The sequence below is a fragment of the Anopheles marshallii genome, chromosome X (genome assembly GCF_943734725.1).
Source record: "Anopheles marshallii chromosome X, idAnoMarsDA_429_01, whole genome shotgun sequence".
Lineage (NCBI taxonomy): Eukaryota > Metazoa > Arthropoda > Insecta > Diptera > Culicidae > Anopheles > Anopheles marshallii.
This window is the reverse complement of record NC_071325.1, coordinates 2,009,383-2,023,931: the sequence shown is the minus strand read 5'-3', so window position 1 is coordinate 2,023,931 and position 14,549 is coordinate 2,009,383. Positions and strand designations below refer to the sequence as shown.

General features: G+C 47.0%; 1 protein-coding gene across 1 annotated transcript in view; it reads right to left on the bottom strand.

Annotated features, from left to right (window-relative positions):
- Positions 1 to 10,602, bottom strand: part of LOC128719939 (protein lap4) — a 41,646-nt gene extending 31,044 nt beyond the window's left edge. Inside the window, exons 1-3 of the mRNA XM_053813585.1 lie at positions 10,441 to 10,602; positions 640 to 757; positions 360 to 528 (exon numbers count right to left, since the gene is read on the bottom strand). Of these exons, the coding sequence (XP_053669560.1) occupies positions 360 to 528; positions 640 to 757; positions 10,441 to 10,602 (449 nt within the window). The remainder of the gene's footprint in view (positions 1 to 359; positions 529 to 639; positions 758 to 10,440) is intronic.
- Between the last annotated feature and the right edge of the window lie 3,947 nt (positions 10,603 to 14,549).

The following is a 14,549-nucleotide window of genomic DNA, read 5'->3' as shown; positions in this document are numbered from 1 at the left end:
AAATAATTCGCCCATCAAAACCCCTTTGGAAAACCGGGGTGGGAGTGTGCAGCGAGTGCGAGGGTTCTGGTTCGCTAGGTTTTAGACGTTCCGGGCAGTAACAAAAAGAGGCTTGTACACAACACTGTACAAGCGGGGAAGACCTTACGGGCTTCGCGTTTGATGTGAAGCAACCATCGCGCTGGGTGTTCCGTTATTTCATCCATCCCCGGCTCCCACCTCCCACCGCCAACCCATCAATCACACTTCCCGCTTCCTGTACTGGTGGGTTCATCCGTTACGCCACCGTGCAAACAGGGGCTTGGGCTACGAAGGGGTTACCTAGCTACCAGGTTTTGATGCGGCGAGCCACTACTTACCAGCCAAAGTCCTGTGGTAGCGAAATGAGCGACATGTCGTTCAGACCGAGCACGGTCAAATTCCGCAGCTGGGTAAAGCCGGCCGGTAGCCGCGAGATCGGGTTCGAGCTGAAATCGGCTATCTGCAGGCTGCGGAGATGCTTGATGTCCTCGGGTATGTCGCCGATTTCTGGAAGCGAGAGCGTACGTATATATATATGCATGTGCATGACACCCTCGATACCACTCGGTCTGGTTCTGGATTTAAACCGTGCTGGGAGATCTCTCCGTGCGTACTTACCATTGCGTGACACGTCCAGCTCGACCAGATTGACAAAGTTCTGTATGTCGGATGGAATTTTGATAATGTCATTGTCGCTCAGTCCGAGTTTCCGCAGCCGATATAGACGAAAAAATCCCTGCAAACATAAAAAGGACAGCATCGACGGAATGGAAAAGGAAACATTAGTCGGAAAAATGTCAACCCAAAACGGCATGTTTAAAATGGTACACAAAATAATTTAATTATGGCTGCAACCCCACGCGATATGAAGGGGACGTGGGACTCGGTATGGGACCAGCGTTTCAGCTCGATTTTCCAGCGCATCCACGATGTGGACAGTTTGAAATTGAATCACAGTCGCGGGGATATCTCGTTTTTCGCGCGGTTCCCAAATTGGATTAAGCTGGACAGCGTGCGTTAACTCGTTCGGAAATGGTCCATCTCGCACGCGGGTGTAAGCCCACCAGGCGAGATCATTCCGATGCTTTTCCTAGTTCTACCCAACGTGCATAACATGGTTAGGGTGTAGCTGACTCTACCTCCAGGGCAGAGCAAATGCCAACAAAACCAATGCAGAGAAGTTGAGGAGATGGCACTCGGGCGGTACCGCACTCACACAGCCAGACACACCCGCACCAATCGGCGGTGATCGGCCGATCGCAAGCAATAAAAGCAAGTGTAGCGGAAAAACGCGGGCAGCCTGCAGGCAGCTGTGCAAATAAAAGAGTCTGTGCGGACCCATCATGGCTAAAATTAAATTAACATGAATTGATTCCGTGCGAGGCGGCCACAGGCCGTGGAGGTTTGAAGCTACAGCAAATCGCCCCGGACCGGGACTCTAACGATCCGGAACGGATCGGAGAACAAAAAAAAAAACACACACACACACACCGTGTTGCACTGACGTGACTGACGCACACTTTATAATAACAGTCATCGGCACGCAGCGCGCCGCTGACTGGAACCGGGCCGTACGCTGGAAGGTGGCACACAAAACGCACAATGTGCCACCCTGACTGGGTCGTCATATTTCTTCAAGGAATTTAAAGTATTATAAACAACAGCGGTCTGTGCGGTAAACAAAGCAGAGCAGTTTTTCTTTTACCCTGCCATTCTGTCCCGCTGATGTCTTTCGGGCGGGTGAAGTGAAATTTTGGATGTGGAGTGTCCTTGAAGGACGTTAAAGTCGAACATAAATGTGTCTTAATTTTTCCAAATTGTCACGTTTTTGTAATGCGCATTTATGCTTCGAAGCTGTGTTTCATTCTGCACCCAGCGTGTCGGCCCCCACTGGGGGATATAAAAACACGAAAAATTAAAATTATTGTTTTTTTTTTTTGCTGCGAAACTAGTTCAATAAGCGAATTCCGACAATATTCCGACAACGAAAGTGCCTGTGTTGAGTAAATCTGAGTCACATTCATGAATCGGAATGAATCTTTAAACTGAATGAATAAATCTAAATCTTTATTTAACAGGTTCGTGCATCCTCTGACTCTTGTCCGACAATCTTCCGACAGTGTTCTCTAGATGTGCTGATCCACCACAAAGATAGTACTTCAACAAATTCCGCTAACTTATTCGAATATTCCAATGTTTAAACATGAATGTACTATTTGTACGCGATCCAAACTTCCGAGTCGAGCAGTTTAAGATTGTTTAAAGCTCTAAAGAACATTAGAACAACGGCTAAGGACAGGTGTGCGCTTGCTGCAGGTCATTGTATCGAAGTTTGAGCAAACACCAATTTTTAATTGCATCCCACCCGCAGCACCAATTCCCAGATCTAGGTCGCTCAACGCATCAGGCTGTTGTCACTTCACACCTTTCCACCATTATCGCGGGGGTGTTGGGGGTGGCGAGGTGTCGGACCTCGAATGTAATTAAATGTCGAGATACAACACAAACCGCTAGTGAATAGTGAAAAAAAAACCTTTTCCATTCGATGAGTTCCACAGCGGGAAAAGCGGGAAAACTTCCATAATCGATCGTGCAAAACACACACACACACGCACGCGAACAGAATCTTGTCCCGCAGGTTGCTCAGCAGACGTGCAAAGAAGGGTAGAGGTCGGATGAGAGAGGGGCGAGGGGGGGGGGATAAAAAGGGGTCGGGAAGGTATGGGACACATAAGCGCGCGGGAGAATAAAGCACAAAACGGTGCGAATTCATCGCAAAACAACAACCGACACACCCAACCAGCGTCGGTAGGATGGAAATTATGGACGTGGGGAGGTTAACAGTGAGGATGGAAGAAGGCAGTGGGTGAGGGAGGGGTGGATAGGAATGGTGCCCGTTCTTCGATTGAGCTGCGTCCGCAATTAACCGCAAACAGCATTCCTACCCTGTGGCCGGATGTAGATGCGTTCCTCCCAACAACCCCACTTCCCTCCCTTTTTCCCCAACCCCAGCAACTGCCTCCCCCTTTTTTGACAGGGCTGCAGGGTAGCAAAGCGGTAGAACGGCAAAGAAACGCACACAAAACGGAGCATTCAAATGCACGTGCACGTGCAAATGTTTGAAGGCAAACGCTTGCAACAAACCACCGCCCAACCCCCCAACGTCGTGACGCTGGGGATGATGATGCTCAGCATCAGATAGTGCAACTGGTGTTTGTTTGTTTGTTTGTTTGCGTAAGTGGTTTGGTTTGTGTGTTCGTGCACGATTTGAGTGCCGAGTGCATCGTCAGCAATACAGTTTGTGGTCTTCAGATTGGTAACAACCACCCACCAAGCCTCGCCCACAGCCCATACCACCTATTTTGTGGCACGGGGCAGCGAAAACGGAACACTCTTTTCCAATTCAATTAAATGTTTTTTTTTTTCTCCTGCTCTCTGGGTGAAGGTGAATGAGGGAAAAACCCCCCATTTGATGAAATTGTTGTTGTGGGGGGTGGTTGGGGGTTAGAATCGGAAAATCGGTTTCCGTGGTTTGCAACAAAGTGCAACAGAAAGGGGTGAAAAACATTTTTCACATACACACACACACACACACACACACACACACACACACTGACATATGTGTATAGGAACTAGAAATGATTCTCTATCCTTCGCCTAATGTTTTCTCATCCCCCCCATAGAGTACGAGATATACGAGAGTTAATGGTTTTTTTTTCAGGTTGAACACCATTGGCGGGGTGTTGTTTTCTCTAAACTTGTATTCGTTTATTTCATTTGCTTTTTCTTTTGTTTTAGCAAGCTGCCGTTCAACAAACAGCTCGCAGGCGGCGCGCTGGTCGTGGGCCAGGGTTTTCGTCGAATCCTTGTGCAACCGTTTCCTGTTCTCCTGGGCTTTCCGGCAAGCTGGCAAAGCAAAAACCTCTCCCTCCATCCCCGCTAACCAGTGGGGCAGTGCAACGGAAAAACCAATCGATCTCTCGATGTGTGCTGGTGGGGGGTGGATGTTGCTTTGTTGGTAAAAGCCTCCGTGCGAACCGAAAAAAAGAATAGCAACAGCAGGAAACTACAGGATACTGGGTGGGGGGGTATGATGGGGTAGGTTAGGAGGGGGTGGGATGAGGGATGAGGGGAACAGAATGTCCAGGATGTGCACCGGTGCACACAGACCTACCGCACACCATGATGATGTACAATTCCTGGTAGTTGCTTGTTAGGTAGCAAAGTTACAACATGATTATGTAGGACAGGACCTTCGCCGGTTTCTACTCCTACACCATGGATGGACATCATTTTTTCCTCGAACCCGCAGTCGCTAACGAGCGCGCACATATTATCGATACGACGAAGAAAGAAAACGTGAACAAGGGAGTGGGAAGGGGGAAGAGGGGTGATGGTGAAAAGTATCTGTAAATTTCTAGGATTCAACCATCCACTCTCCGGCACTATTGTTTGCTGTGCGCTCGCAGCGCTCAGCTTAATAAACCCGATCAACCAATGCCGCTAACAAGGTACGTTTGGCATGCGGATTGCATACTGTGCGGCACAATTTGTCACCCACTGGCAGCAGGACCGGGTGGTGGTCGAAACGATGCGCCCCTTAAATTATGCAACTCGAGGTAACGAAATTATCTCTTCCAATAGTTACGCTTGTCAAAACGGTAACAATGGGGGCCAATGGGAAAACGAAGCGCGCTAACTCGGTCGCACGTCAGCAATCTGCGAACTGCACTGTTGGCAGCAGCGATTGCAGGAGTGGGTCTGGTAGGCGAAACTGTTTATTATTAGTGCACGCGAAAGCCACATGCCCCCGGGGAACGGCCACCAAACGGGCCAGCTTCCCCTCTATTGCTGTAGAACAATAAGGGTGGGAATGGGGAGGGGGTGAGGTTGGAGGAAATTAAAGGAAAATAAAAGAAAAAAAACAGGATACCACTGAATCCTCGTTTCGTATCTGGTTTGCAAGAGAGAGAGAGAGAGAGAGAGAGAGAAATAGACAGATCGCGCAATTGGAATTGGTACAGAAACCACCCCGCGCTAGCCCATCGTAGGGGGGTTAGAAAATAAATAAAGCTCCTGGAAATACGGTGGATTTCATCCCCCATTGCCTTTGCTGTGGCTCTGGTGCATTTGGTGCCCATGTTTGGTGTTATTCCCGCGAGCGTTATAAAAGTGGATTATATATCCATTCTCCCAATTCCCTCGGCCTACCCTCTTTCCACTACCCCCCCCCCCCCCTCCCCCTGCCCACCCTTCTCCCTATATCCTCCTATTTCTGTCCAGCTTTCCGGAACGGCCGGAAGTGAAGTAATGAGCAAGTTCTACGAACCAACCCCCTCCATTTCCATCATCACCACCCCCTCCCCCCCGGGATTCCGGGGCATCTCAACACCGGCGATGATGATGAGGTTATGGCATAATGGACGAAAGTGCTCGCCAATCGCAAAAGTGTGCAAAGTGTGTACCGAACACCCACTGCACACACTTGATCTCCCACAAGGCACAACGAAAGCGAACAATCGAATCGAAGGTTAAACGCAAAAGAGGGATAGAGAGGGGGGTGGTTAGGAAAGGGAAACACTAACATAACAAGCATCACTGTGGAGCCTTGGCCGCTTAAGCTGATGATGCTTTCTTCCTTTTCCTGGGCTGAGCGGCATCCGCAGGACCCTCCCGATCTCCCCCGGGGTCCAATGCATGCGGGAGGGGAGAGGGAGAAGGAGGGAGGGGGAGGGTTGTTGTGGGCAGTGGGTTAAAGTTTATTTTCGTATAATGCTTGCGTTGCTGCTGTGCCTCATCCTTGCCCCAGCGAGATCCCTCGCAGCGATTCAACAATACAAACACCACCACCTGTTGTGGATGCAATTAGGGACGGAGTTTATCGTCTCTTTCAGGGGTTTTTTTCTGTCCCTCTCTCTCTCTTCATCCCACGCTTCCAGATCATCCCAACAGAGCACGAGCTGCTGAGGTGTTACGCAGGTTACGCGGGTTACGCGCATCCTTGAACAAACAGCCGACCGAGCTGGGACGCGTGTGGGTTCCTGCCGCAACAGTTTGGGCCATAAAAGCAACAAACAACAAAAGGGATAACATGTTATACCCCCCATCCGATACGTGGAAACCATTAACGGTCAGGTTAATTTTCCCTAAGTAGCAAACATTTTGCGGCGATTTAACGCGCCTCAAAAAAGCTCGGTTTGATTTGCTGTCACAAGATTTCACTTTTCGTGGATGTCCACAATATGGGATGTGGTGAGGATTACGGGATATTGGCCACTAAGTCAATTAAAATATGGATAGATTTTTTTTCCATTTTCGTGCCTTTTTAGCTTGGCTGAACGAACAGGAAAAGCTTGGCTGGGTGATTTATGTTTGTTAGGTAACGATTTATCGGTTCTGCTTAATCTATAACTTCCCGGGTCCAGATGAGTTTTGAACCATGGCCTTCGGTGTATCAGACCCTTCACCATGGTACGATACCATGGAACAACTGCAACTCATGGTCCGCTATCGGCGATAAATATCAAAGTTTGGAACTGGATATCAGTGATTATTTCAGCCCGTTTGAGTCACCCCGTAGGAGGGTTACGATTTACTCCAACGATAGAACTAAAGAACATTTTGTCATATTTTTAACATGGATTATGAAATGTTGTTATATAATATTTATTCCCTTAAATCAATACTAGTAAAACAGGCATATTGTGTTCCATTCCATGTGTCAGCTTGAAAGTTATCCACCTATAAATCTTTCTGTGGTCAGTTCATTCAGCTGTCCAACCAGTCAAGGTGTCGAGCGCCCTGCAGCTATCTTATCGCCCAGCATACGTCAGCCCTGTTTTACGCACCGGAACACACCCCAAAGCGCATTCCTCGCTATGGTTGAGCACCTGCTAATATACGAAACCAATCGGTGTCATCGGCTTGCACAAGGGCCGTAGACATTTGCTCAAAACACGATACTAGAGCCATCGGGAGACAAGTGTCTTCACGCTCTGGCACGCATATCTCACACACAACCGAAATGGAGGAACCCCGTGCAACGGGTGCGCATGCAAGGGTTGTCGAGGTGTGGTGAAAAAGGAAAGTGGGAGAAGGGAAAAAGGCATAGCTAAATGGCTGTCGAAATCGCTACGGGTGACGCACTGCAATCGGGTAACGATCAATCTTTGTTTGTCGTTTGTCCCATTGAACCCACAGCGTGTAACGCCACAGCGAACTAAAGCCATCATCAAGAGAAGCAAAACAAAAAAAAACAAACACACACACACATATTTTAATCGCTGAAATGACATGCAAAATGGTGCCGTAATAATGGTGCTCTACGGCTAGTTTCTTCCAGTCATGGTCAAAGACGAGGGTGGTTCCGTGCCTGCCACCGCACTGGGGAAGCAGTAGCAGTGCAAAGATCATTCCAGGTCGATCCAGAATCGATCGAGCTGTCAATTAGCCGAGATGATAACTGTGCTTTATCTCCCTCCTGCACACGCTCCCGATAAATCAGTGCAGCTCTTTCCGCCACAGCGGACGCAAGTGGTTCGAAAACTGATTTCTCCATGCATCCCTTTCGCTGGCTCGGTGTGTATGGCTTCACGGTCACGGCGGACCCTACCGGTCCGGAAGAAGAAAGCAAACACACACACAGTGGTACGTCTCACAAAGGAACGCACACAGTGATGGTAAACGCGTTTCCAGCATGTAAAACTGTGCAGAGTGAGGTAGATTAAAACGCGCATCTGACCCAACCGTGTAGAGTGAACGGCCAACGAGACGCACTCTTTAACGCGTTGAAACATCTGCAGTTGTAGTCGATTTCAAGGGAATGTCATTGAAGGTTGACAGACAGAACGCTTACCGTGAAAGTTCTGTAACAACGACAAACTGTGTGTCACACGAAACTCTCCAGGAAGAATCGCGGGAGAGTAAAGTTATTTCAGTTTTATTGCATTTAAATAGGCGAGAGTTATTGTACTACTTTTAAGATAATGTATATCTAGAACTAGTGCCTTATACCAAAGGAACAAATGCAATTGTGAATATTGTATATTTTTTAAGACAGAGCACGGAGTTAATATTAACTTTATTAGTTCTAGAAGTGAAATAGCTACACTGAGCTACTCTCAACATAAAACATTTTCGGAAATAATTAATCAAAAATGAATAAAAAATAACAAAAATTCATATTGCGGAGCAGTGTAGTTATTAGAGCTACACTGAGCTACTTCATTGTAGCTCAAAGTCTCGAGTGTCTAAACTAGTGCACTGTACAAAGCAACGCAGATACATGTACGATTTTTCTATATTTTTAAAAAAGAAATGGGAGTGCATGTTTGCTTTATCTGTTCCGTAATAAAGAAAAAAAATCTACACTGAGCTACTTTCAATATGGTCCGTTTCCAAGCATAAAATTTAGTGTGCTCAATTCTACGTGACGGTACAGTCATGTTTGACCTAAAATATACAGCTACAGAAAGCTAGTCAACAGTTGCCCAAAGTCTCGAGTGTCTAGAACTGTTCGATCGAAAATAATCCCGATCATTTTCCCCCGACTGCTCAAGTACCTTTTGCACATGTGTAGACATGAAGTGTTATCGCATGTCGATGGTACATCCATACGCCTACGGTGTTTAACTCATCGATCACTCGGCAGCAAAAAGGTGCACATGCCCGAAAATAACCGCACCACGTACGGCGGAAGCGAGGCAACATCCATTGTTCGTGCTGGTGAAAGAATGGACCAACTGTCTGCGTCTGGATAAAAGCGAACTACGCAAACCGCGGCCCAAACGAGGGAAAGAAGCACGAATGTCAAGCGCAACCGTACGGTTGTTGCAATCGTTCCGGGAGGAAAAACCCTCCAGCGGTCTTTCACTCAAACAGACTTCCTCCCCCCACTAACACGCACACTCACACACACACACAAACAAAAGTAACTGATGACAAGGTAGCGGTTCAAGAGGCCGATAGCATAGTAGTGGATGGATAATAAAACAGGGAAAAAAAGCATAAGAACATGCGGTGGTGTCGTCATCGCGTTCGCGTAGTTGCCTTAGCCCGTGCCCAAAAACGGGCTGGAAAAACTGGTCCACCCCACACACACACACACACACAAACACTAGTGCGCGTCTGTCCAGCAAATCGCGCTGGAGAAGTGATGAAAGATGGGAGAGATTGCCGAAAGGGTGGACGCGATCGCTCCTTTCTCTCGCCATGCACCCTAGAACCTTCCTGCCATGATCATCATTACGATCATGAGATCGGGAGGGATGGGGAGACCTTTTTTTCTTTTTCTCTCTCTCTTTCTTCCCATTGACTCCACGCTTCACACACACTTCGTTTTGTCGGTACATTCCAATCTGGCGTATACAGATTCGTGCCGGGACTGGGTGCTGTGACGACATCAACCACCGTGTCTACATCAGCCAGCCTGGGAGAATACGCGTTGGAAAGCTTCCCCGGGTTGGAGTTTTCGCTTCAATGCGGCGGCCAAATAAAGACACCATAAAAAAAACTGTACCCACACAAAACAAGAAGAGGAGTCACCGCAGTTAAACATTTTTGCGGTGGCAGTGATGTGCTTTTTTTACGATTTTCTTAAAATTTGCTTTCAAATAACACGTAGGAAGATCCGACCCGTTTTCGCATAAACTCCTTGTATGTTGTGCAACTATAAAGTAAGCTAAGTTTTTTTGTATTCTTTTTTTTGTTTTAAATGACCTAGAAAGGGTTTATTTAACGTTGCTTGCTTGGAAATTTATGCAATAAAAGCACAAAAAAACACCCGGCAAATTGGCAACTGGGCACGCTAACCACTACACGAACAGGACAAACACTAGGGCAGGTGTTACATTTCAACCAGTAACGTCCTTACGTGGAGGTAATACATTAATAGTGATGTTTTAATCAACGAATCAGGTACGAACTCCAAATTACATTCGTACGCACGGCAAATAATGTCAACCTTTCAGCAGTAATCTGGTTTGTGCGCGCCCTCCAATATAAAATATATAAATATTATCAACAACCAGTATCAGCATCTGATAACACCCTCTTGTGTCACGTCGACGTGACTCTTTTTGTACTCAAATGATAAGAAAATGCAGCATATACTAATAAAAACAAAATGTTTCCTAGATAGTACGGCAGCATGGGAGAGGTAACTAGTGTGGTTGAAATGATTACATCTTTCTTGGGCAACCGGTAAGTTGTTCCTCCGTGTTTAGCACCTAGTTTTGTGCTTAACTGTCATAAATTAATACCTTTCTGAACGATTAATCTCGTATTTCGACGATCGCTAAGAGCTTTAAAGACCTCAAAGAGGGCTAGTCCTGTCATTTCTGGCATTATTTGACTTTATTTTTACCCGTAGCTGGATAGTCAGTCCTGTGTAGGTGGGATTGAACCAGTGGTTGCACTTACCTTCGGCAAATCCCGGATGTGGTTCGCATCGAGCAGCAGCTCCTCCAGACTGTTCGAATAGCGGAAGATCTCCTCCGGCACGTTCGGCAGCGACGAGTGCCGGTTGTCGACGTACTCGATCTGCCGGTTGCATCCCTTAAATATCGGTATGTACTTGAACATCCTGGCGGCTGCACGGGTACTTTGTCGGTTCCCCTAATTCGTTGAGGGTTGAGGCACGTCTACCCTCCCGGGTCAAGATCTTCGTCGTCGTCGTCGTCGTTTTAACCGCCACCAATTTACGGGTATTGAATATCTCACAATCACTCACTCTTTTTTTTCTCTCTTGCTCTCTATCTCTCACTCACTCGTCCTCTTCTAGCGCGTAGCTAGAGGGAGAGGTTAACCGTCTCTTCCTGTCGGAGGGTTTTCGGAAGGACCTTCTAGAGATGATCCACGTTCTAGAACTAACTCCCACACGCCATGCAGCCGTGATCGGTAGGTGACGGTTGGACAATCCACATCAACACCACCTCCACCTACCCTGTCGACGCGGCCTTTAACCTCCACCACCCGTTGCTACTACCGCTGGTCGTCGGACGTTCTCGTTGCTAAAACACCGAGGACGTGCGATCGTTACCTGCTAAAGAACACAAGTGTTCAAACACCCATACACTGCTATGTTTGTTCGTGGCACAACGATCATACGAGCTTTGCGGAACGATAAATGAAGGGGTAGTTTTAGGTTTAGAACATTGAGGCGCTTATCAGGACAAAGGTAGAAAGAAGCAAAAAAATAATAACACACGCACATAACCCAACCACCTCTTACTTGCTGTCTGTCTGTCTGCCTGTGAATCTATTCTACCCTGGGTAGTATAAACGCACGACACTGCACTAGAACTGCACCCGTTGCAGTACGGGGCGTGGAAAACGCGGAAACACTAAGGAAAAGAAAAGCAACCCCATAGCGGTACGGGAAAATTATCACCCGCCCTGCTTAATTATTCCCAGCCATAGGGTCCCTTCGCAAAGGGGCCTAACCAGCTGGACCATAAAGGATAACCGTGGCCGCGCGAGAATAAAGGACGAACGCGTCTTTCGCAAACACACACACACACATCGTAACAGCATAGTTGGTTGTTGGGGTTGATTGGAGGGTAGAGTTTGTGTATTATTCTACGTTATTTTTCCGTTTTTGCTGTGTGCGTGTGTGTGTGTGTGTGTCCCACACAACTTTGTTTCTTGCGCTGTCATCATGCTGTGGAATCTGCAGATTTTCCCACGTTTTATTTTTCCCACCACTCACACACAGTCGCGCACACACACACACACACACTGGGATGCATTCGCAAATTCTCAAACTGAAGGAAGGCAGGGCAAAATTGATACCGTCTACGCCAACATCGTATCGGTTTTAAATGTGAAGGTCGTAGTTCGTCCAAACACACTCTGGAAACAATTCGTAAAAAGGATAACGCTTTTCCTCCTTCTCGTTAAGGAATTTGGTGGGAAAATCCGATATTTTTTGCACTAATCCTTAATGAGGAGTTCTGGGATATTCCGAACTTGGTCCGTTTCCGTTGCGTGCGTAATGTTCCAGGGAAAGAAAGATATATGGCACAAAACAATGGTTACCTCCGTGTCTGTTTGCCGATACAGAATAACAACCAATTGATGCTCCAGAGACAACTTCTCTGCTCGCTGTCACACACTGATGTGTAAGGGTGTGTATGTGTGTGCGATAAAACTTCACCAAGTGCGTACGTAAGCGCAACTGTGTGTGGATATATAGCTCTCCTTCTCTCTCTCTCTCTATCTCTCTCTATCTCTCTCTCTTTTCTAATCTCAGGAACAAACCGTTACCAAGTGTATTGTTTTATTCCCTCTGTTTTTTTCTTTTTGTTACTTGGCTTATTTTACTTTGTTGAATTTTTGTGTATGCGAGCCATTTCCCCCATGCGTTTTCCTTCTCATTCTCGCTACCTGGTCGTGAGCTTATTCCCGCACACACATGCACACAAAAAGGCAGTGGCGTTTTCATGCGTTGATTGAGGAAAGTTGCTAACTGTTTGTTTGGTGGTTCGGTTGATGGTTTTGTTTGAAGGTTGTTTTATACTTTCTGGCTGCCATTGTTCATTTTTTTTTTCCTGTAGTTCTTTTATGCATTTCTTTCTCCTTCATTTGCGATGACTAATCCGAAAAACACTTTCGCCTTGTAAATTTCTCCCCCACCCCAAAAAAAAAAAACAAGAGACACTTTTCGTGAAACGCACCTCACCACCACAATTACAGGATGCTTTGGCTCAAGCTACATTAACGCGATGTGAGGTTTCTTTTTCTCTCACTGTCTCACTCTTTTCTTTTACACGTCGAATTTCCAATTGGACTGGAAAGCCGCACAGTTCCGATAAACGCCCACCATTTCTCCCCCTTGCACGCACACAAACATAAAAGTGTAAAGGAAGATGTTCATCGGTGGATAACGACGTGCATACCGATGATCTTAACTACAATTCGTTTGTCAGCTTTACATTCCTGAGACCGGTTCCGTGTGACGAAGCGAGACGGTACGAGACAGAGAGCGTATCATCACGCGGGTCCCCTTGTGTCAGAAACTGTTGCTCACGCATTACTCACGCACGCCGTCGGGTAACTCAATCCAGCATCAATGTGGGCTATTTTTCCAAAAACCAACTAATAAAATGAAGGAAACAATCTTCACCGTTGTAAAAAAAACACCACTGCACACTACACCTTGTGACGGGCAGGAAAACAACACTAAAAACCACCCCCGAATTGTTTCTCGTCAACGCACTACACACACACGCGCGCACTGTGGCGGTAAAGGAGGCACTAAACAACGCGCGCGAACCGAATGCGCTGCCGAGACGTTGGTCCGGAGCAAAAATGCCGAGTGTACACACCCTATTCCCGTGATCGGTACTGACTGCTCACTACTGACGCGTCACACCACACACAAGCGTACATGCAGGCGCGCAAGATACGAGCGCACGCACACACTATATCGTACGTGCGCATTCCACCGCCTGACATCTCACTCATCTCGCAGTGCGAGCGAGCCCGTTAGTTTCTATCTCTTAACCTCTGTCGCTCTCCATCGTTTGTACGCGCGTCACATACAACCGAAAGAGATGAGTAATGGTCTACGCTTTCGCGTGCATTTGCATGAGATACTTTATAGTGCGAGACTGGGCATCTCACTATAGTGAGGGTGATGTTGTCATTCTCACAACGCGCTTACGTGCCGTTAGTTGTATTTGTTTCGAGTTAATAATGATTATTCTCGCTCTCACTCTCATAGAGAATACTTTGAATGAGAATGAATGTCTATCTATCGCACTCTTTCACATACATTGCACAGGGCTGTGGTTCTCGTCATCACAATGCACTTTTTTTTCACACACACATGTATCCCCCTGACCCAACCCAATGCATTAGCGTGCCTGCGCCATTCTCTCTCTCTCTCTCTTTCTCTCTCTTACATACACGCTCAGATACATTGTGGCAAGTAAGTCAAACTAACAGGTCTTTGAGATTCCCAAATGCTCCGGATGACGTTTTTCCAAACAAATCTGTAACGTGTACGCAAAAACAATTGTCTGTCAATTTTTGCCGCTGTGATTCAGCAAGCCCCAGTCGCATCGTTTTCATCCACCTTGCCCCATGCAGTCACCTTCGTAAATGTTTCCATTCGTAGCCATGGAAACGTCAACATGACTAGGTGCGTTAGATGTTGCGACCGTTAACCAGACGAAAAGGGTCGGCCACCCATACTTTCACAACAAGGTGGTTTGATAGGATGATTTATATTTACAAACCTCCTGCCCAGCGCGTTCAGGGCGTGCTAGCACTGCACCTTATCGAGTTTCGCACTAAATGTTTCGTACTAGTGGTGGGAAGATTGGGATTCGGAAGATTAGAAGATCCGATCCCTTGAAGGAACCGATCGGATTGGATCCCATTTGACGGATTCCAATAGGATTCTATCCGATTGGGATCCTAAAAGGATTCGATACGATTGGGATCCTAAAAGGTTTCGACCCGATTGGGATTCTAAAAGGATTGGATCAATTTGGGATTGTATAGGGATTGGATCCCGATGGGAA